The sequence below is a fragment of the Leopardus geoffroyi genome, chromosome C1 (genome assembly GCF_018350155.1).
Source record: "Leopardus geoffroyi isolate Oge1 chromosome C1, O.geoffroyi_Oge1_pat1.0, whole genome shotgun sequence".
Taxonomy (NCBI): Eukaryota; Metazoa; Chordata; class Mammalia; order Carnivora; family Felidae; genus Leopardus; species Leopardus geoffroyi.
The window spans coordinates 159,546,095-159,570,254 of record NC_059328.1 but is presented as its reverse complement, the minus strand read 5'-3'; the positions used below and the strand labels follow the sequence as shown (position 1 = coordinate 159,570,254).

Genomic DNA, 24,160 nt, shown 5'->3' with positions numbered 1-24,160 from the left:
CATCAGAGAAAAGGACACCAACCTTTGTAAAAGATCCCGAGCTGACCTGAGCACTAACAGGGTTTCCATGTGAACTGGCCACAGGTCAAACCCCAACTGGCAACTGAAGAATTCTTATTTAGCAATTATATGGAATCTGAACATTGTGAGGGCTGAGGGTACAAATGTGGAACACCACCATATCTGAATCTCCCTGTACTGTCACTGTGCATCTACTCTTCCCTGATTTGTTTTAGCCAGGTGCCCGTGCATCTTTTCTTACATTTATTAAAATGGCTTTGAAGGTACAGAGGATTGGAAGAATGGAAAATGTTCTAAGAACACAGATTTTCATGTAAACATAAATGTATAAGTAATGCATACTGTATTACAAAACTTGGAAAGCTAGGATTTCTAGAATGCCTTTATTCTCTATCACCACCATCACAACAAATAAGCATTTGCCATGCCCCCACCAAACCTCATCATGGTTGTATTCGTATTTCTGTGCTTTTCCTGCAATGTCGTCTCCTCTCTGACGCACCCGGCCATCGCACCTTTACCCTTTAGCTTGGAAGAGCCTTTCCTGCCCCATCCCCACCCAGGCCATCGCTTGTACTCTGGGCAGAGTTGGAGGCACCCTGGTGCATTTCCACAATCTACTGAACATAACCACACTGAAAACTTACTATTGTAACTAACTCATCTGGTGCCACATGCTGACCAATTAAGAACGTCTGCAAATCATCTAGTGAAGGTGGGCTTTATCAAATTATGCCCAAGAAGGGAGAGCCAAGGGAACAAGCCACTTGGCCTTTGAGACATCAGAGTTGTGTTCACCAGTTTTGTCTTTTCTTCTTTATTTTTTAGTTGAAGATGCTCCAAATTCCCAAGAGGTCTGAATATTCACCATTCACTAATCAATGCAAGTGTAGTAATCTTTGACTTTCTCCCCAAAGCAAATGACTAAAAGAACTGGTGGCAAAATGTTTCCTTTTTTTCCTCCTTCTGAATAAAGAAGAATCTTTTTTCTGATTAAAAAATAACATATAAGGGTGCCTGGGTGGCTCAGTTGGCTGAGTGTCCTACTTTTGACTCTTGATTTTGGCTCAGATCATGATCTCACAGTTTCGTGAGTTCAAGCCCTGTGTCCAGCTCTACTCTGACAGTGGGTAGCCTCCTTGGGTTTCTCCCTCTCTCTCTCTCTGCCCCTCCCTCATGTGTGCTCTCTCTCTCTCTCTCAGAAGAAATAATAAACCTAAAAACAATTCATTATTGAATCATCTAAAATAGATATTTAAAGAGAAGAAAATAAAGATCAAGGATAATTTCCACAACCAAATGGATCTGTTAATATCTTGATGTATATTTTTTCAGACGCTTTTCTATGCATATAATATACATTTAAAAAAGACAAAGGTTCAGATGTTTGCCATTTTAACTTACCTTTGCAAGTTAGGAGCATCTTTTGCTATATTTGTGTGCACTACACACATATGCAAGTGTGCAGGCGTATCATATTTATGGTTGCATAGTATTACGTTGGGTGAGTATCATAAATGATTTTATCTCTTACTTTTGGATATTTAAGTTGTTTCCAGTTTTACGACATTATAAATAACAAATCATGAAATATTCTGTGCATATAGTTATGAGTACTCATCCAATTATTTTCTTGGATAAATCTTTTTTTATATTTATATTTAAGAGAGGTGGGGGGAGGGGTAGAGAGAGACGAGACAGAATCTGAAGCAGCTTCCAGGCTCTGAACTGTCAGCACAGAGCCCAACACGGGGCTCGAACTCACAAGCTGTGAAATCATAACCTGAGCCGAAGTCGGACGCTCAACTGACTGAGCCACCCAGGTGCCAGGTGCCCCTGCTTCTTGGATAAATCTTAATTTGAGGCTGTTGAGTCAAAGGGTAAGCAAACTCTTTGCCTGTTTTATAGCTTTTGAATTATATCATCAAATTCTCTTCTAAAAGGCAATAAAAATTAACGTTCATACCTGCAAAAGTATGAAAGGACCTACTTCTCCTCATATCACCAACCCTGGGTATTATTAGTCTTTTTAAGCTTTGCTTAGCTCTTTGGTCAACAAAAAAGAGGGGTACCTCATTATTAGTTTAATTAGCATTTGTTGATTCCAAAAAAAGGAAAACATTATTCCTGGGCTTTGATATATGACATGACGGAAAAACAAAGAGTACATAAGAAGTGAAAACAAACAATAATCATGCAAAATAAGATCACCATTACTGCAGGAAAAAGGGAAACACGAAAGAACGATCACAGTGTTTGTGCTATTTGTTCTGAATTACGTTTGGCTACTTGGTAACTTTTACAAAGATTCTGAAGGTATGCCCTGTATCTCAGCATCCCAACCAGTATCATTGCCGAATAAGTTGAATATACAAGTTATACTTAAATAGATGGGTATTAGTTTGTTCTTGGACACATAATTATTTTAAGTTTTAGAGCATGGCTGAAGGACAAATTCATCAAAAGGGCTCAAAAGGCCTAATAAATGTTTCATAATGTCATTGCTCAAAGTTAGCACTACTAGTTAAATGTATGTACTTATGCTAATTTCCCAAGTCCCACTGAGTCCTTTAAATTTGATATTTGTTTGCCTCATTGCTTTTCCCCAACCGTGAGCCCACACAGCCTTAGCCAGCTCTTGTATTCTCATTTCTTTTTTTCTCCTTTACTACTTTATTGCAGGCAGCTGTCATGTGTAAAGTCTAAGGTTAAGAGCAGAAGATTTTTCTTCATTCTGCTGAGAATACTTGTCTTATTGGAAAAAAGGACACTCAACCAAGAGCCCTTAAAATAACCCACATTTAAAGTAACCCATAAAACGTACTTCGGTTCTTTGTCAGCAACCAAGGGAGCAAAGACAAAACCAGCCTCAGGCCCAGGGATGGAACTCGGATGCAGTAGTGAGGAAGTGCACTGTGACCCAAAGAAATGCACGACCATGGGCTGAAGGCCACAGCACAGCCAGAATAGCTGAGCACACTTTTCCGTGCTCAGGATGTGACTGGATGCTCTTGTTTAATCCTCAAGTCAGTGCTAGCAGTGAAGGTCCTACCAGAGTGCCCTTTTCACAGCTGAAACTTGGGCGGACTGAGTACCCTGTGCAGGTGGCATCCAGACATTCTGATACAAACCCAGGTCCAGTGGACACAGAGCCTGTGTTCTCAGCCTCTGGCACCATTTTGTTGCTGGACTTTTGTAGACAGTGACACAATTGATTTGGGATCTTAATCAATGTTGCCTGGAGCAACTAACATTTAATTCTAGAAAACTTGTCAGGAAACAGATTAAATTAAGCCCAACTGTATCTGGAGATACTCCTTGATCCCTGACCTGTTGACCTTTTATTTACTTTGTGTCTATGGACTAATATGAAGATTATACACACTGTACCACGCTCAAGATTCTAATTTGCTGGGAAGACTTAAGATTCTGTGTAATTGGGGTGCCTGGGTGGCTAAGTCAGTTGAGCGTCCGACTCGATCTTGGCTCAGGTCATGATCTCAGGGTTTGGGAGTTCAAGCCCAAGGTTGGGCTCTGCACTGGCAGTGCTGGCAGTGTGGAACCTGCTTGGGATTCTGTCTTTCCCTCTCTCTGCCCCTCCCCTGCTCACACTCGCACACATTCTAAATAAATAAATTAATTAATTAATTTTAAAAAAGACTCTGTATAATTATAAAACATATATTATGTGTGCGATATAATGTCCTCAATTGCCTCCCAGATATCATTCACTCATTCCACAAATAATTTTTGAGTACCTTTGTCTCTTGCTGTTATGGGGGATACAGCAGTGACAAGGAAATCAAAGATTGCTATGCTCTTAAGAACCTATATTCTAGTGGGGGAAGCAGACAACGAATGAAAGAGAAAAGTAAATATGCTAGCACGTTAAACAGAAGTGCCAAAGAAGAAAACTGAAGCAAGAAAGGGGCATTACAAGTGCTGGAGGCAGGGTCTGCAATTTTATTTATTTTTATTTTTTATTTAAAAAAAATGTTTATTTATTTTGAGGGCGAGAGGGAGCAAGTACAAGTGATCACACATGAGCGGCGGTGGGGGGTGGGGTGGGTGACAGAGAGAGGCAGACGGTAAGGGGGAGAGAATTCCAAACAGCTTCCACGCTCAGCGCCGAGGCTGACATGGGGCTCGATCTCACAACTGTGAGATCATGACCCGAACTGAAATCAAGAGTTGGACACTTAACAAACTAAGCCACCTAGGCATCCCTAGAGTCTGCAATTTTAGACTGAATGGCTGCAGTAGATGATATCTGAATAGAGCCCTTAATAAAAAAATAGGAATTGATGTCTTTGAATATGTTTTCAAGCAAAAGCTCCTAAAAGGTAAAAAACATTGTGTTACGGCACGTAGAAGCCAGAAGACTATTGCAAACAACTGATAAAGGCTTAGCAACATACTTTATGATACATATTTATGATATACACGTACATATTCCTGACATATTAGTGCCAAAACACATGGGCTAGTACTAAAATACACTCACTTAATGGTGTATTTTGAATTCTAAGTATACAACACATAATTTTTTGGTATGTTTTTTAAAATTATTTCATGGGACATACACTAAAAGTTATTTATATAAAATTCAAATTTAAGTGGGTATCCTGCATTTTTATTTGCCAAATATGACAACTTGATCTTGAACAAACCAGTACCTCAGCATCTTCATCAGGAAAATGTAAATAAAAATTCTTGCAAAATTGGGGCGAAAGGTTTCCATTTGTGCTTTTAGGCAGAACAAAAAAGACAACAAAAGGATTTTAAAATAATTAAGTCAGAAGATATATCCATGGTCAGAATTTAGAAACACACACTTAGCAAGGTGTTTAATATTAGTTGTCTATAATTTTGTACTTCTGAAAGTCCCTGAACTGGGAAACTTCAGGCTTGAGGGACAGGAGAATGCTAATGACAGGTACCCCGGGGGTAGCTTCCTTTCATGACCTCTGTTTCTCCTTTGAGTGGGGTCACAAGGTAACTTGTGAGTTCAGTTAATTTTGAGTGACAGTTCTAGCACTTTAAAGCCTGAATTAGGCCAGGGCAGAGACTTGTGGAGACAAAGGAAACTTCAGAGGTAATTTACCATTTCTTTTTCATGCTTTAAGTGGGAAAACTGAGGCCTAGAACGGCTGATGTGACTTGTCCAAGTAAGTCAGAGGTAAGAGGAGTCTAACATCCACATTCTTTGGATGATGCTCTTGTCACTAGTATACCCACCAAAGGTGGTAATATTTAACCCTGTTTTCCTCCTTTAATTATGAAAGCAGTGCTCAGTTCAGAGAAATAAAAGCAAGAAATCCTGAAATAAAGCGCATGATAGATAAGCAGGCACTAAACGATGAGGCCCAAAGACAGATGAGGGAGGGGGCGTGAGCGTAGGGAGAAACATTTGAGGGAATTTTTAAAAACTGAAGTGAAAGAGCCTAAACAAGATTGTATGCAGTCAGCAACGTCACAGTGGAGAAGTCAAGGACAGACAGCAAGCAGGGCAATGCTCATGTGACTAGACTTGCAGGTATGGATTGAGAGGGACTGTGATCTAAAGAGAAAGTGGCTGATGAACTGCCCAGTCAAAAGGAGAGAAGTAGCACCGAATTTACTTTTTAATTTTAACTTTTTTTTTTCAAGTAGGCTCCATACCCAGTGTGGAGCCCAACACAGGGCCTGAACTCAAGACCCTGTGACGTAAACCTGAGCTGAGATCAAGTCAGATGTTTAACTGACTGAGCCACCTAGGTGCCCAATTTTAACTTTTTATTTTGACTTAATTTCACATTTATAGTAAAGATGCAAGAATAACATATGAAATTTTGTATACTCCTCAGAATATTCTCCAAATATTAGCAATATATGCATTTGTCTTATCCTTTCTCCTCTCTTTCTCTCGGTACACGTATACTGATATCCGTATACACAAATACATATAATTTTTTTCCGAACCATTTGAGAGTCAGTTGCACCTGGTGTCCCTTTATCCCTAAATACTTCGGTGTGTGCTTCTTAATTTTTTTTTTTAATGTTTATTTATTTTTGACAGAGAGAGAGACAGAATGCGAGTGGGTTAGAGGCAGAGAGAGAGGGAGACACAGAAGCAGAAGCAGGCTCCAGGCTCTGAGCTGTCAGCACAGAGCCCGACGCAGGGCTCGAACTCACGAGCTGTGAGATCATGACCTGAGCCTAAGTCGGACGCTCAACCGGCTGAGCCACCCAGCCGCCCCAGTGTGTGCTTCTTAAAAGCAAGGGCATTCTCTTATATGATGAGGTAAAATAACCAAAATCAGGAAATTAATATTAATACAATACTATTATCCAATGTTTAGGCTGTCTGGATTTTGCCACCTGTCCCAATAATATCTTCTTTGGAAGAGGCAAATTCTGGACCATACACTGCATTCAGTTGTCATGTTTCTCTAGTCTCCTTTCATCTGAAACAGTTCCTTAGTCTTCCTTTGTGTTGCATTTTAAAACCTATAGATCATTAATTTTGGAAGAGGTCTTTCTGGTTTGTCTGCTGTTTCTTCATGATTAAATTCAGGTTATGTGCATTTGGCAGGAAATCCACCGAAGTAATATTGTGTTCTTCCTCAGTGCATCATGAGGAGGAAGATGCTGTCAATTTGTCCAATTACTGGTGATGCTAACTTTCAACACTGGGTTAACGTAGGGTCTGCCAGACTGCCCCACTGTCTTTTTGCAATCACTAAGTATCTCATGGAGATTTACTCTGTGATTATGTAAAAAGCTTGTTAACTCCTTAAGCTTTCCCTACTAGTTTTAGCATCCGTTGATGATTTTTGTCTAAAACAATGGTTATTTTAGCAGTTGCCAAACAATGATTTTCTGTTTTCATCATTCCTTTTACACTTATTATTTCACAGTTTATTGCAAGGAAAAGCTTACCCTGTTTCTTCCTTTCTTCACTTTCCTTTCCCTCCCTCCTCTCATTCTCTCCCTCCCTCCCTTCCATCTATCAATATAGACTAGTGGATTCTTATTTTATTCAATACACTATATTCTTTTATTATCATTATTTACTTTGATACTGAATTGTCCTTGATTTGGCACTAGCTTAATTTTTTTTTTTTTAAGTTTGAGAGAGAGAGAGAGAGAGAGCATGCGCACACATGTGCACGTGAGCAAGTGGGGCAGGGGCAGCGAGAAAAGGGGAGAGAGAGAGAATACCAAGCAGGCTCCATGCTGTTATCAAGGAGCCCAATGCGGGGAACCCATGAACCATGAGATCCTGACCCGAGCCGAGGTCGGAAGCTTAACCGGCTGACCCACCCAGGCACTTCAGCACTGACTTCATTTTAAAGAGTTAGGAACCACAGATTTCAAAATGAGTGTCTCAGAAAAGAATGTAGAACACTAAAAATTACATAGGGAATGGTGGGTACTTCAGAGAGAGCAACAATAACTCCTTCTTTATTACTATTCATGAATATGCTTTATGTGTCAGGTAAGATACACTTTATCTACGTTATCTCACTGGACATTCTCAACCTGGTGAGGTAGACATCGTGTCATTTTGTCTTCCATTTAATGATGAGGAAATGGAGCAAATGAGTTCATCAAAGCCTTACTTACCCTTAGCAGCAGCAGGTCTAGCCCTTGCCCTCAACCACCAGGCAACTCCACAAATAGGTGTGGAAATCTTCAGGAAAGGAAAAAGTCTTAGAAGCAAGTCTGCACTGTTACTGAGGGTAGCTGGACATTTGTTCCAGAGTTTATAGAGTCATCTGAACTTTTTGCATTTTTACAAATGGGGCGTTTGGAAACTGTCTACAAGTCTGTCACCAGTCTAGGAGCTTTCCTAACCTGCACTGTGGAAACTTTCCCAGCCCTGCCTGAAATCCTGTGAAGGAAGCATAAAGAAAGAGTTAATTTGAGCCAATGTCTACTGACACAGATTCAGAAAAACATGAGTTGGCCAAGTCACCTGGGGAAGCGTTCCCATGGGTCAAGACAAGTGAGAGCCAAATTTAGGAAGAGAAAAGAAAACTGAGGGAAGAGCAGAGCAGAGATTCTTAAGAAAGTTGGTATCTATTCAAGCCTTTAGATCCCAGGTGAAGACAGGGCTGTAGCTTTGCCCTCCTAACAGGCTAACAGATCAGATCCTTCTTCCTGCAACAATACCACGGACTCCACCACTGCCACACCACCACTTTTAATATGAAATTACAGATACTATGAGATTGCACTTGGGTGAAAGAAGTATGTGGCATGCCAGAGAAACTAATGGAAACAACAGCCCTGCCTTAGAGGGAAAAGCACAATTGGATCTGAGAATAACATCCTTACACTCCCAGGAGGAACGAACTAAAAATAAAAGACAACAAGGTGCTTGTGCTTCCTGCCAGTCAGTAAATCCAATAAGCAAAGGAGATGCCTCAACCTGGCGCTGGATAGTTAACCGTCAGCCTGACTCCCTCCACCCGAGAGCAGCCATGTGGCTCTCAGAGCTAACAGCTGCCAAGCAGAACCCCTCAGATTAACCCATAGGTGGTGTTGAACCACTTCCCATTAAGATATTTGCAAAGCAAACAAAAATGATAGCCCCACTCTGAGTGCTGGGAGCGGGCCAGGAGCGCTGGCTGTTCTTGTTGACACAAAGAGCTCTCCGGGGAAGGTCTGGGCCAGAGCAAGGAAGGCCACTCCTGCCTGCGTCTCCAGACTGTGTTGATTTTAGGCCATTAGAATCTTAGTAACAGGGTCTGTTTATTATCTAATTTCCCAATCACAGCAGTCGCTAGAGCCCTGTTTCACCAAAGCTCTCTATTCCTGTCTTCCTGACCTACACCATTGAGATGAAAAGAAAAAAATTCCAGCCTCCTTCTGTTTTGTCTGCTCATCAAGGAGGCAAGTCTGAGAAGTCACTGAGGTGCACACAGAAAGAGTGTGGCATCACTACTGTCAATGGCTGCTGTGGCCAACACTTGCTCAGGTCCTTCACAGTTTAAAGTGACTGGGGCAATACTAATGGGAAATATGCTGGAATATTTGTGCCCTGCAGGTACAAGCCAAATGCCACAGAATCCACAAAATACATTTGGAACAGAAACACTACTGTTTTTCCTTTTAACTCAAAGAAAATGAAATAAAGTTAACAAGGCTGTGGAAATATATAAAGTTATTCTTCCTTCAACCTGTAAGATTATAATCTAGGTTTCCTTAAGTATTGATGATAAAACACTTTTATCTAGAATTCATTTTTTTTTTTTTAACACTTTTATTTTTGGGACAGAGAGAGAGACAGAGCATGAACGGGGGTGGGGCAGCGAGAGAGGGAGACACAGAATCGGAAACAGGCTCCAGGCTCCGAGCCATCAGCCCAGAGCCTGACGCGGGGCTCGAACTCACAGACCGTGAGATCGTGACCTGGCTGAAGTCGGACGCTTAACCGACTGCGCCACCCAGGCGCCCCTAGAATTCATTTTTACACAAATTTTGTTTCCTGCAATATTTTCATCTTGAACAAGTTTTCTTTTCTCAAGTTTGTTTTTTCTTTCAAAATAGGCTCAATATGCAAAGTTTTTTTTTTTTTTTTTTTGAGAGAGAGAGAGAGAAAGAACAAGCATGGGGAAGGGTATAAGAAAGGGAGAGAGAGAATCTTAAGCAGGCTCCATACCCAGCATGGAGCCTGATGTGGGGCTTGATATCATGACTGTGAGATCATGACCTGAGCTGAAATCAAGAGTTAGACGCTTAACTGACTGAGCCACCCAGGTGCTCTGCAAAGGTAATTTTGTCAAAAACTCATTCTGAGCCTGAACATAACAAAGGTATGGATGAGGATACAAGCAAAGTAGGTATCAGAGATGTACTGAATTTCTAGAATTTCCTACACTCACAAAATGGGTAATGTAGGACGGGAGCAAGGGATGATGAAATGGTCAGAAGAATTTGCCAAATTTTGTCGTTCCTTGAAACTGGCCTTTAGATTAGAAACCAGAACCTTAGGGATGTAGGTATCAATTGTATACGGAGAGAGACAAACAGAAACTGAGAGAGAAGAAAAGGAAAGAAAGAAGGAAAAGGAGAGAGCTAAAGAGAGATGGAGATTTCTTTAGTAAAAGTACAGGTTATCATTCTGAACAGTTGATTTTTTATAAAAAAAATAAGGGGGGGGAGTTATTTGCTACTTAAAGTATAAAGTGAAAGAGCAACTTCCACCTTTCATTCAGTTTTAGATGATATTTATCCAAATAAAATTAAGTGTCACTGGACCAAAGTTCTCTGTAAATGTGCAGGCTTTCCAGAAAGAAAGTAAATCCAACATTGCAGGTCAACTCCACAGAGCTCATGCCATCATTCGCTGACAGCATCACTTGCTGATGTGTCCACAGGGGATCACATTTAAGGCCTCGGTGGGTGATGCGGTAACTGCGGCTATACATGAGGTTATGTCGAACACACCGAAATTGGTTCTCACGTCAAACTGTCCAAACCATTTCTGGAGATGCTCCATGTTTGTCTGAGACACCAGGCCCAAAACACTGCCTTGAAGTGTGGATCTCGTGTGTGGGTGGGGGTGGTCAGAGAACCCAAGTCAAAAATGTGTTCTAACAGCACGGTGCTGGGGTGGCTCAGTCAAATATTTTGACTCTTGATCTCAGCTCAGGTCATGATCTCATGGTTTGTGAGTTCAAGTCCAGCATCAGGCTCTGTGCTGACAACACAGAGCCCGCTTGGGATTCTGTCTCTCTCTCTCTCTCTCTGCCCCTCCCCCACCCGCTTTCTCTCTGTCTCTCGCTCTCTCTCTCAAAATAAATAAATAAACTTCAAAAAATGTGTTCTAATATTTCTGCTTAAGTTCACTATGTCTGGATCCTAGCAGCTAACTCTAAATTAAGATAGTAACCATAGGCAGTTACCTGCCAATAACTCTGCTGCATAAAGAAAATACATAATTAAGCATCTTCCCAAACTTGGGTCTTAATTTTTTTTTAAGTAGGCTTCACACCCAGCATGCAGCCCATTGCAGGGTTTGAACTCATGGCCCTGAGATCAAGACCTGAGCTGAGATCAAAAGTCCAATGCTTAACTGACTGAGCCACCCAGGCACCCCAGGTCTCATTTCTGAGTTAGGAAGTTAGATCCATTACAGAAAAATGAGACAATGTTAACATTTCCATTCACTTATTTTGTTAGCACTGTTGGGTTTCTGAGAAAGCCAGATTCCTACTTTATCAAAAATCAATTATTATGTTGAAGTCAAACTCAACATAAATAAGAAGCATTTCTTGAGGGAAAACTAATTAAATTTAGCTTTGGATCTAACAGAAGTAAAAATTCATTCATCCGTTCATCAATTACCCTTATGCTTATAATGGCCCAAGATCCAGATTCGGCTGTTATCCAGAAATGAGTGACAGTTTCAACCCTGGAGTTTATTATCACATATAGATTATAGTAATAACCGTTAACATTTCTGTGCATTTACTACACGCCTGGTAGTCTTCTAAACATTTCCCATAATTTATTCTCACAATGGTTACAGGAGATAGGTACCATTATTAGACATGTGCTTAACTTGCCCAAGGTCACTGAGCTAGTTGGACACGGATCTGAGCCTAGACAGAAGCAATCTGGCTCCAGAGTCCATAGCCAGAGTCCACTGCTTCCTCTGCCTGCATGGTGCCCCTGAACACAGTGGACAGGAGTCAAACTCAGATGCTGGTGGGGCCAGGCCATGAATTAAGCAGTCTGTGAGTAGGAATCAATGGAAGACACCCTCTACTCGGTCCCAGCAGACTGCTGCTAGATACAACAATTTTTTAAAGCCATCAGAAATATGAATTGTTCCATGAAGTCTTTCTATTTTTATAAGTTGGAAACTAAATTAAGAATTTTAAAAACATTGTTCAGGCCAACCAAAATACGTCTGCAGACCATATTCTACTCAATGACTGTATGTGTATATTTTTCAGCTTATAGAATATGGTCCAAAACATTTTGTGCATCTTTAAGCCTCTCACATCTTGGCTCCTATCTGCTTTATTGCCCGTTATAGTTCTCCCTGCATCACGTCCCTCCCACCACACCCTCTGCCTTCATCCCACTGGACACCTCGCCTTCTTGTTGTGCCCCCTGCACATCATGCCTCTGGACCATGGTTCACTCTTTCTCCCACCTGGGATGGTCTTCTCCTAGCTCTAGTCTGTTTCAAAACCTTGCACGAGGTGCCACATGGGTGATGGCGTGAAGGATGATTAAAATATTCCAGGTAAAGAAAGAACTGGCAAGGAAATTCTATTCAGAAGGAATAGCATGGACAGGTATACAGAAACAGGAAAACAAAAGACATACTGAAAATCACCAAACAGCTCCAGATAATTTTAAAAGAGGGCACTAGACTTTGGAATCTGGTCCTCCAAACAGAACTTGGGACTGCTGACATTCTTGACATCCACAATCCTTCTAAAAGGGTCTTTTGCATAAGGATCACTGATCCACTGATGATTTAAGGTTTGTTGAAATAGTTCAGATAAATATTTATGTACAGCCATAAGCAAATCCACAAGGAAAAATATAACTCAAAACAGATTTTTCCTTGAAGCTCCTTTCAGCTGGTGATAAGATTTCTGGCTTCAAAAACGGTTTGAAAATAAATGTGACCAATTAGTACTTTAAAAATCAAGAAACTCCAAGAAGGCCCTAACAATCGAGTAAGCTCTGGAAGTCACCACTTGAGGCTGTGCCAGTGAAACCCTGGCCATATTGGCAAGGGTGAGTCGGGCCCAAACTCAACCTCACGTTTATCCCTGGCATAAAAGCCAGGAACACAAGAAAATAAAATATGACCCTCACGTTAAAGCAGAGAGTGAGGGCTGTTCAAAGTTTCTAAAGTGCTGGAATCCTCAATGCGGATTTTAGTCTAAAGCCCTACAGCTAAGCCAGAGGAGCCTTGACTCTTCACCTCAGGCTAGCTTGCACATACTACTGTTGCTGCCACTTCCAACACCACAACCAACAGCAGCGTGTTATCATCCCGTGAGCATTTACCATGCGTCTAGAGCTATGCTAGTTCCCTCACAGAGATCATCTCCAATCCTCACAATCACGCCCTTTCTGCAGCCCAGGACACCGAGTTTCAGAAAGACGAAGGAATTTGACCAAAGACTCGTAGTTCATAAGAAGCTGAACTATGATTTAAACTCAGGACTGTCACCAAGGCCCATCTGCTTTCTACCCAAAGGAGGTAACACACAGCGTATCTCCCACATCACGAGCACTTCCTAGAAGAAGGCCACCACCTCTACCACTGCGCCCATACCTGCCGCCACCCTCCTTCGGTGTCCAAGTTCCTCTAATGCCTAGTGCATTAACTTGGCCCTGGCAGTAGGCACTTGGCTGGAGGGCACCGGCCTCCGGAGGGGGAGAAAGAGAAGTGGAAGGAAAAAGGAGCACGGGAACTGAAGGGTGGGAGAGGAAAGGTCCTCCTGATACATAAGGAAAGTTTTGTTTTGTTTAATCTTCTTAGCACTGCCACATATTTCTGCGGGGACCCCCCACGCAGTGTGTGTGTCAAGATATGTGGCAATCTGTACTTTTACAGCCCACATGAAGATCTGGCCCACAGTTGGCCCTGACTGGGAGGCTGTTTCTCTGGCTCATCCATTCTGAGGTCAGCCCAATTGGCTCCAAGCCCCAGAGTGGGAGAAATATGTGCTCGCTTTCCCCTCTTGCGAGGTGCCAGCTCTCCTCGAGCTGCCTGAGTCATGAAGATTCCCGTCACTCGGAGTCCGAATCCTCCCTGAAGTGGCCCACAAGGAAGCAGTTTCTCTGGAGGTGTGTAACGAGCTGCCGGGTAGAAACACGTGCACCAGCATTATCAATCTCCTGCCTCCGTTATAGGGGCTTCTTGTTATATAACAACAGGCTAGCTGTGCTAAAGAATGTCAAATAAAAGCCTGGCAAGAGCTTTGCCATATGCAGGCCAAATTAAATTAAGGAGCATAATCCTCACTATTGTACTTAACAGCATTAAAATAGAGGATTACCATCATGGGAACAAAGCCCCACGACATAAAAGACTATTTCCTCTCTGCCATTCACTGTACACAGTTACAGGCTCATGTAGGAAGCGGAGCAGAGAAGGGCCACACCAACCACTGATTTCTCCTTTCAACCTGAAGCTGCCTTCTCCCTAGCCGAGTTAGCCCCCACCCCATCATGCACAGATGGGAGCATCTTCGCCATGAGGCTTTAATCCCAAGAATTCGGTGCTGGAGTTCTCTCCACCAATCACAGGATGACGGTTTTATGCCCACCAGGGTTTTTCCCTTAGCTGGTTGTGATTTAAGATTTGTCACAATGACATTTATAGAGAGCACAGAGCAGAAAAAGCCATGGGCTAAGCATTTGGAACCTGGAACCTAGACAGGCAGCAGAATGTATCAGTAACTTAAAAGTGTCAGCTCTGGAGTCAGAAGGCCTGCATCCAAATCCTGACTCTGTCACTTTACTACTGGGCAATATTGGCAAATTACTTATCTTTTTCTTAAAGCTTATACAAAGGCAGTTTATTAACAGAAAACAACAATTTGAGAAATCCTGTTCATAGACGGTGACCACAGCAACCCCCCTTCCGGCAGGTACTATCAGAGGGGATGGGGGTGGCTTCCTCAATCTGCCAGATCTTCATTCCTGAGTGGACAATGTCTCTGAGGGTTGACTGGGCTCCAGGGCCAGGGATCTTGGTCCTAGTTGCTCCTGTGGCCTGGAGTTGGATATGGAGGGCAGCGGTGCCCAGCTCCCTGTACCTCTGGGCTACATCCTGGGCAGCCAACATGGCAGCAAAGGGAGAGGACTCATCTCGGTCAGCCTTCACCTTCATCTCACTAGTCACACAGCAGATGGTTTCCTTGCCAGAAAGATCAGTGACCCGGACAATAGTGTCACTGAAGGATGCAAAGATGTGGTGGACACCAAACACATTTTCTCCTTCAGCCACTTGAGATCTGAGGCTGATGACCTGTTCTTCCTTCTTTTCCTTCCCCTTGAGAGGTGCCATTTCCGCATGTCTTCTCCAGACTCCACCACCAGAAAGCAAATTACTTGTAATACCATAATGTCAGAAATTATAAAACATGTACCTCTTTCATAGGGTAATCTAAGGATTAAATAAGGTAGTACATGCAGAACACTTAATATAGTGCCCCAAATTTGTTAATAAATGCCAAATGTTAGTTGTTTTTATTGCTGGAGAGAGAAGCTCTGGTTTCAAACGTGACCTGCCATTTATTCTCTGTGTGACACTGTGTGACCCCTCCAGACTAGCTGATTAGGGGCTAGGTAAATCTGATACATCCAACTCAGCACTGGTCTCTAGGCAAGCTTTGGGGACTACAGTCTTGGCCTTCCCAGTTTGGTTTACTTATCCATAAGACGGGTAGGTAATGCCAGTCAAAAGGCTTGGATAAGAATCACGTGAGATAACTGGAAAAGGACCTGGACTCACAACAAATGTTGAGTGACTCTGAAGGATTACGTTGTTCTTATTCTCAGCAATATTTCTTGTCAGGTTTGGGTTTTCCTTATGAGCTCTTCCCTCTGATTTTGCCTTCTCTTTATCTTTCCCTAGTACCTGTCTGATCCCATCACTACTACTTCAGGACTCTTCTGGCACATTTTGTTGGTTGGTTCTCCAACCCCTTTCTTCTTTGCCTACAGCCTATTTGCAGAAGCTGAAAATGCCCATGCTCATGTTCTCAGCTTTCCTTGTAGCTCCCTGGCAAATTCTGGCCAGTGAGATGAGAGGAGAGTGTCCTAGGGACTTCTGGGAAAGGCTTCCATCCTGACAAACAGAGAGAGACTCCTGAGGAGAACCCCACCCGCTTCCCATCCACCTCTTCCTTCCTGCTTTGGACACTGCCACGTGAGGAAGTATTGCTTTAGTGCTGCTTCAGCCACCTTGCAACCATAAGTAGGGGCACGCTGATGCACTGAAAATAGCAAAGAGATGAAAAGGCCTACCTCCTTAATGACATCCCTGAGCAACTGAGCCAGCACTGGAACTTTTGTCTTCAGACCTTTATCTCAAGGGATTCTTAAACATATTGGTTGGAGGGTCTGTTAATTGCTGCTAAGAGCATCATCATTGGCATGACTCAGCTTTCTTCTTTGCCTGCCCATCTCTTCCCCTGTTGCTCTCCCCAGTTTCCTTCCTGTCAACCCCTGGGTTGATCCACAGGGCACTGAGGTGACCATCAACACAGAGGGCAAAATGAGACCCCTAACCCCCTGGGGCAGGCATATCTTGACACCCTATCTAATGAATAATTCTGGATCCTATTGTTGCTGCCCCTACCCAAAGACTGAGCAGGAAAAACATTTATTTCATAAAAATCTGAGCTCTAAGAGTAGCCTTGGATGTCAGCTCAATAAACGTATTGAGTACCTACTGCATGTATTGGAAACAGAAAGAAATAAGATTCAACCCTCACTTTTGAGAAGCTGACCTTCTAGCACACAGTCAACCACACCACCAGGCAATATGTGAAGTGACAGAGAGTGATAAACCAAAGTGTGGTCCCAGGACCCTGTCTGTGAGCTGTTCCTACTCACTCAATGTCATAAGGAGCTTGTGCCAGAATGTAAATCAGTTTATTACCAAGTACATTATTTAGCTCTGCTGATATTTTTTTTCACAGCAAGACTTCCTCGATGAAGAAAGCAGTGGGTTGATTGACATTCTGATATGAACTCATTATCTTGTTGTGAACCGGCATTCTGAGTAGTACTGTTAAAAATGGACTACAAAGATTCAAGGAGCATCGAAGAGAATTAAGGTCTTCATAGAGGGAAGGGATATGACCATGTGTCTTGATGAGATAGCTAAGAACTGAACAGAAAGGCATGAGCAGAGAGAACAGAGGTAGTTACATTGGTGAAACGGTAAGTCTGACCCCACAGGGTGCATATAGGGACGTACTGGAGGTGAGTCTGGAAGACAAAGCAGAGCAAGACAGAAAGAGACTTGACATGGCAGACTGAGAAGTCTGAACCTCTTTTGGTCTAAAATGGGAAGCCATTAAAGTTCTTTGAAAAGCCAGAATATACTTTAGGATAATTGATCAGGTGTCAGAAATAAAAGCTGGTCTATAAAGAAGAGAAAAGGGAGAGAGGGAGAGAGAACAAGATAATGGTAGGGCTGGACCAGGGAAGGATGCTAAGAAAATGATTGGCGGTGGAGTTAAATGAGAGGTAGGGATCAAAAATGGCTGCCAGGTTTCAAGGCTAGGTCACCAGAGTGTTTATTCAACTCACAAGAGTGGGGGCAGAGGGGTCAGGCAGAAAAGGTGCTTTGGTGGGAACTTTTCTGCTGAGGCCCTGGTGTGGAAATCGGAACACAGTCAGCAGAACAGAATCCCAAGAACTGTGCTCACTCAGCTGAGAGTCGGTTGATACCAGAGCATACCAGCGAGAGAGGATATCACTCAGGTGAGGAATAGAGAAGAAAGAAAGTCAAGGGCTTGGAGGGCTGCCCCATTCCAATGGTGGGTGGAAGAGGATGATGGGGCCAGAGAAGACAGAGACCAGGATGTCTTAGAGGAAGAACGTGAAGCCTGCAATGCTGCAGACAGCCACAGAGGAGGGCAATTTAAGGACAGCACAGCCCACAGAACTGATGCTGCAGAGTCTGACGAAGACAAGGCTCTAGCAACTGGGAGCTGAACTTCCCAAGAGCAACTGTGGAGACAGAGGGAGGGCACAGATCAGATCGGATTTCAGGATTAAGGAGGGTGGTGGCGGAGGGAATGAAGTCCCAGACCAGGATGTTAGTCTGAGGAAGTGTGATGGTAAAAGTAACAAGAGGGAAGCCAGGGCCAAAAGCGGCCTTTTTTGTAAAATGGAGAGAAGTATAAGCAAAAGGGAGAAAGACACTAGAGAGAGAACGCCAGGGCGGGCTAAATGATGAGGGCAGGGCCACAATGAAGGCATTCACCTGTGCAAGGAGGGACCTGTAGCCTTTTGAGATGGGAGCAAAGGAAGAAAGAATAGCTGAAGAGAGAGATTCTGAGGTGGAGGGAAGCGAAGGTGAAGTTGCTTACAGCTGTCCTGATACCCTATGTTAAAGTCAGTCACCAGCTGAGGTTGAGGGGAGTCAGGCAGTTGGAGGCATTGACCAAATTGGTTCACTGACTTGTCTAAGGTCTAACAGCTGGAAAATGTCAGCACTAACTAGGACCAGAACCCAAGTCTTCCACCTGCCAAGTTCAGTGGTCTTTCTGCTGCATCAGAAATTCTAAAGTTTGTTATTCTAGTATAGAGTATCTAGTATTATGTTCTATAATATTCCCTCAAGTACCCTTGGCTGAGCTATCCTACTGGGAAAGTAGTCTACTTTATAAGCAGTCCAACAACAGTTTGAGACCATTAGAGAAGTACTGATAATTTGTCAAGTCTCAAAAATATTAATAAGAAGCCTCAAGAGATTAAGAAATATTTTTAAAAAGTACAAATCAAAACCACTTCTTTTTCCAAGGGATGCAAAGAACTTTCTAGTGCAAAGTGATGCAAACAAAGAACTTTCTCCAAATCCTGGAGTACACTTCTTAAAAAAAAATTTTTTTTAATGTTGATTTATTTTTGAGAGAGACAGAGACAGAATATGAGTGGGTTAGGGGCAGAGAGAGAGGGAGACACAGAATCCGAAGCAGGCTCCAGGCTTCGAGCTGTCAGCACAGAGCCCAACGCGGGGCTCAAACTCATGAGCTGTGAGATCATGACCTGAGCCTAAGTCGGACGCTCAACCGACTGAGCCACCCATGCACCCCTGGAGTAAACTGTTAATGAAAAAGTCCCTACAACCAATTTAGAGGAAAAGAAGAAAGATAAGCTTCATTCTAGTTAGACCTTCCTTTTGCCACGGTCCACTCCTTCCTGTGGTTGTGTCCTCTTTCTGGTGACATGTGTGACAGGGCCTGAAAACCTTTTCTGGGAAAGGGTAGGTTGGGGAGTTTTCTGTGAAGAACAGGAGGCCTAGCCTAGGAGCTCCTTGAGTGTCCAGTGCTTGATGTCATGGCCTTGTCTCGTCTGACTTAGAGTAACGTGAGCCTCCATTTGGCAGAGATATTGGTCTCTGCAGACCCGAGCAGTTCCTAGGTATACTGAAGATGGGGTGCTGTGGCCCCGGGCTGTAATGCTCTACTCTGAATTATATTTGATTAGAAAGTGTGGGTAAATAGGAATTGATGCTCCCTTTTTGCTTCTGCGTAAACCAAGCTTTTTCAGTCTTGGAACTACTGTCATTTGGGGCTGGACAACTCATTGTCGTGAGGGGGCTGTGCTGTGCCTGGTAGGCTGTTTGGCACTATCCCTGGCCTCCACCCGCTAGATGGCATTAGTACAACTCCTCCCGCTAGAGTTGTGACAACCAAAAATATCTCCAGACATTGTTGAGTGTTCCGGGGCGGGGGGTGGGGAGGGGGAAGTAGGGAAGAGAGGCAAAACTGTCCCCAGTTGAGAGAATCTGTTAAGGTTCATCAGGCAACTACCTGTTTTACCATGAAGAGAACCCAAATAGCGGGACTGCGCTCAGGTTGCGCTGTAGAATAAAGACTTTTGCCCACAGAGTAATGACGTCTGACCTGGGAGAATCTGATAAAAAACACTTTTTGGCTCCACTGTCTCTAACTCACCAAAACACTGTTAGAAACAGCTCTGTTTCAGTGTCCATTGGAACAGAGCACCTGAGTTTAAGATTGGGAATGCTTATGGATAAGACTCACCAATTTTTCTCAGTGATAGCAGGAGGGTTGCTTGAAGTGTCTTCATGGCCATTGTTGAATTCTGTTTGTGGGATGACTTTATGATCTATAGAGCCCCTTAGAACTGAGAGAAAACAAACAAGAAGACAAACAAAATACTTAGAGATCTATGGACAAGCTCAGAAATAGGCACGGTTAGGTTTTAGAACACGTCTACACTCCATAGCACCTCTCTCCTGCCCCTCCTGCTGTTCCACAGCCTTTGTCTATGACATGTCATCAAAACTGACCTGTTCTGTGATCCCAGCCAGCAAGTTGGGTAAAATCATTCATGGTTTTGGGAAAACAAGCTACCTTTCTCTGGCAACAGAGGTAACAGACTGAGCTCAGTGGCCCCCAGGTGAGGTAGACTGCAATGGTGGCAGCAAGAATGGCACCGGGCGAGACAGCAGGCCAGCTTCCGGTCCTAGACAGCAGGACAGGGTGGCCTGCTGACACAGATGGTAGGTCAAGGAATGGATTGTCACAATGCGGGTAGGACTGAATGTAAACAGGGAATCATTCCTAGAGTAACCCATTTCTACATTGTGAATGAGGACAGTTTACCAGTAAGTTTCTCAAGAGTGGGGATAACAAATACAATTCCTCTTTTCAGTGACCCTGGCAGCCCAGCTGTAACTAATCAATCATGCCCCTCTTTTCCACTAAACCTTAATTTATCTTCAAGGTCCTTCCTAACACGCTTTACATCAGTGTTTCCCAAAGTGCAGATGCCACGTGATCACGACTTGATAGGGACAACCCATGAAGCATCAACATCGCTTAGAAACTTGTTAGAAATGCAAATTCTTGGGCACCACCCCAGACCTACTGAATCAGAATGTCCAGGGAGTGGGGGAGGGGCTGGCAACCTGTGTTTTTAACAAGCCCTCAAGGTGATCCTGATCCGTGCTGAAGTTTGACAGACATTGCTCCAGATCAATGGTTCTTAATCCTAGTTGTATATTCAAATCACCCAGGGAAGATTTTAAGTATGCCTTAGCCCAGCCCCTACAGATTCTGAAACTGACCCAGGGTGGGGTGGGGTTGGCTTCAATTTCAAGAAACTCTCTGGATGATTTAACCTGTGGTCAGGGCTGAGCATTTACAGTCTCACACAGTCACTACTAATCAAGAGAGACTGCACCTATTTGGTATCCTCATTTCAGATCATCTAGAAGCATCCAAACCAAAATATAAACAGTGAGGATAATTTATAAACTTGGCAATTGTGACATACTGCAGAAGATGCATAAAATGTATAAGGTTGAAATTATAATGATAGAACACATAGCCTGACAAAGATACAGTGCAGAAAAATAAATATAGAAATCAATTGTTTTATGTTGTCTATTCTGGGAAGACTACACTCTGATTCTATGTTATTAGTTTGATTCCTTAGACAAATATCTTTTGTGTAGAAGAAACGTAATTCTTCGAGCTATCAACGGTAGATAAGACCATCTGTTGTTGTTATTATTATTGCTATAAACACCAAAGGATAAAGACAAAAATGTTAAATGGAATATTATTACATTTTTATTATCACACAAAAAACATCATGACCAGACAGGGAAACAACAATGTTAAAAGAAGACAAAAAATAAATTAAGAAAAATATCTGCAGCTTTTTAGAATTTCATTAACTTCCCTTCCCTGCCTTCCCTCCCATCTCTTGATTGACCAACTCCTCCCAGTAGAGGACCAGGCAGGTTTCCCCTTCCTGGAGATTCCAAAACACTGTTAGGCCTACGCTTACTTGTAATACCGCGGTAAGCAACATAAAAGCAAGAAGTGACATAAAAAGAAGAAAGAGGAGCCCACTTCAGGGCACAGATAACTCTGTTTGCTTATTAAGAAGGACCATTGATGGGAATAATCTTTAACCTTGTGCTCTGGCCCAATTCAGCTGGACCAAGAGCTACCATGCACTGATCAAAGCCCAGCCGGTATCACCCACGTGGAAGCTGAGATTGTTGTTGTCTCCACCCATCTGAGATCTTCAGAATAAAAAGGAGCAACATTAGTTCAATAGATTCAGAGAGGAAAAAACAAAGCAAGAAAAGATCACCAAGCCCCTTTTGGTTGGGGACTCTCCAGAGGAAGGTGCCATGTTTTTCCCCAGAGAGGAAGCTTCCACATCTTCACCTGGAACTTAGCAGATGCCCCGAGTTACTTTGCCTGGATTTACAATAAAAACCCACAGAATTTCTGTTCATGTAATTGAAGAGAAAACTTATTCCATGTTTCTTATTCATTTACACTTCAGTCATCAAAATATTGATTTTTAAGAGTTATTTGAAGTATAAAAATCAAACAGAAAACTTACAGAATATTCTTAATAAAGCTTAGATGAAGTCTGTTCTCCATCCTCCAGCTTTGCCTGGAGAGCAGGGAGAAGGATTTGAGTCAGAGTAAAGAGATAAACTTAAATAAGAAGGAGACTATCAAACTATTGAGTTCAAAGCAAAACTCAGTATTGTCAAATATTTTTAACTATGTCCTGGTGACAGCTGGAATCATCTGCATCTCTTTGGCAAATTAATTGCTACACAAGGAGATTGGAAAAGTGAAGATATGGAGAAAAACAGAAAGGTAAAAATAGGGTGGTCCATTCTAAGTAAATAGATCAACTTAAAAGGAATGACACCAGTGACGTGGCTGAACAATGAAGACCTTGAATTGCAGACTTGAGTACGTCCAGGAGTGACAACAGAAGCTTCTCCAGATATGGATTCTCATTTCCTCAAAGAAGCATCCCTGAGTGTTCTGGTTTAATGAAATAAAGTAATGCCGGGACTCCTTCTCTGAAGGAGTCGAATCCTCCCAAAGTCGGATTGAGCTCAATGAGCCATTCATATTTCCCAGGAAAATCAAGCCAATTCTCCACTGGACTATTTTGGAATAAAATGGAGAAGATATGGCTGAAAACACCAGAGCAGGCAGTGCAAAGTCAAATGCCTTTGGGGTCACTCAGGTAACAAGAATGTGTGCACTGTCAGGCCAAGAGGGTGGCAGGGGTGGGGGGTGGGGTGTTAGGGTTTGTGGTGAAGCAGAAAATATATGCCCCACCTAAAGACATCTGGGTTCAAAGTTTAAAAAAACAAACAAACACACACTGTATCTGGCCAAACAAAACACATCTGTGTGCTGATTACACCAGAAGACCTCCTATTTGTGACTTCTGCTACGGGGAAAGGGTCTAGACCATGAGTCAGTAAGAGCTAGGCATCCTGTTTTTGAAAACGAAAAGGGTGTCATTGTCTCCATCCCAAAGTCTCCTCAAATTCAGGAAACACTGCTGCTCCCTGGGCTCTCCCTCTTCTCCTTCTCTCTTACTCCCTAACCTCCCTGCTCCAAGGTGAAGTCCCAGTTCTGCACTTCCTTGAAAAATAGGCTGCATGGCCAATTCCAAAGGAGCCAGATGTGCCCAGAAACTCCTTGCTGATACCCTGTAACTGCAAACTCTACTGGAAAATCCGGGGCAACTCATCCTCACTTTTTAGAAAATGTTGGCATTAGCATTAAGGGCCATATTTTTTAAAATCATAGTTTCTTCTTGCAGCAGAAGTCCAGGAAACTTCAAACTGCAAAAAGGGAAGATTCCAATACTTTTTCAATATTTAAAAACCATTAATTTAGTCTAATTCTCTCATTTTACGAGGATGTTAACTGATGGAGGGCTTAGACCTTGAGTTTTAAGTTCTTGTCCACGGTGCTCCTTCCCACCATAAATGTTCTTGATTAGTTTGAGGTCTATTTACCAATGTCAGGATCACAGAAAGATCTTAAGAAGTTGAACTTTCATATGTCCCAACATGAGTCAGACAGAAATGTGTCAGGGTCTACTCCGAGAGGAGGAGTTGAAGAGAGACTATCAGTAAGGAGAGCCACAACGAGACCAGTTTCCCCAGTAAACAGGTCAGAGGGCAGAGGGAGCAGCTGCAGAGAGGCCGAGCTTATCTCCCTTTACTCCTTCCCTTCCGTGAAATCACCTATGGGGTCCTTTGTAAAGCCGTCCCTGCACTTAATCAGCTGTCACCTATAGAAAAACAGATCACCATATCAGGCGATCATTTTCAGCTATGGAACGTCTCTAACTATAGGACACCCTTCCCAAACCTCTAATGATCCTACCTGTGTGGTCACCAAGCTCACTACAGTCTTGAACGTGGGCACTTTCCTTGGTGTCCCCTGCAACAGCAGGCTGCAGATCACTGCTTTGGCCTGAAGGGTGCTCTGTGGAATGAAACAAAGGAGTAACTTACCAAGGTTATGCTCCCATACCTGGATGAATTACCAAAGTGGGTGACATCACGTGGCTAGCGAAACCCACATTTGTCTTACAGTTTGAGGCTCCAAGG

General features: G+C 42.9%; 2 protein-coding genes across 7 annotated transcripts in view; both read right to left on the bottom strand.

The window, feature by feature from the left end:
* The window catches only part of MYO3B (myosin IIIB), a 490,117-nt gene that overhangs the window by 99,311 nt on the left and 366,646 nt on the right, over window positions 1-24,160 (bottom strand). For all 6 annotated transcript variants that reach the window (XR_006712951.1, XM_045480150.1, XM_045480152.1 and 3 more), the window contains 2 exons: window positions 23,934-24,035; window positions 19,779-19,881 (listed from right to left, as the gene is read on the bottom strand). Coding sequence is in view for 5 of the 6 variants with exons in the window: in XM_045480150.1 (XP_045336106.1) it covers window positions 19,779-19,881; window positions 23,934-24,035 (205 nt within the window). In the remaining variant the exon portion in view is untranslated. The remainder of the gene's footprint in view (window positions 1-19,778; window positions 19,882-23,933; window positions 24,036-24,160) is intronic.
* Window positions 14,550-15,656, bottom strand: LOC123599057 (40S ribosomal protein S14-like). The gene has a single exon (XM_045480154.1). The coding sequence runs from the start codon at window positions 15,056-15,058 to the stop codon at window positions 14,603-14,605; it is 456 nt and encodes a 151-aa protein (XP_045336110.1). The 5' UTR covers window positions 15,059-15,656; the 3' UTR covers window positions 14,550-14,602.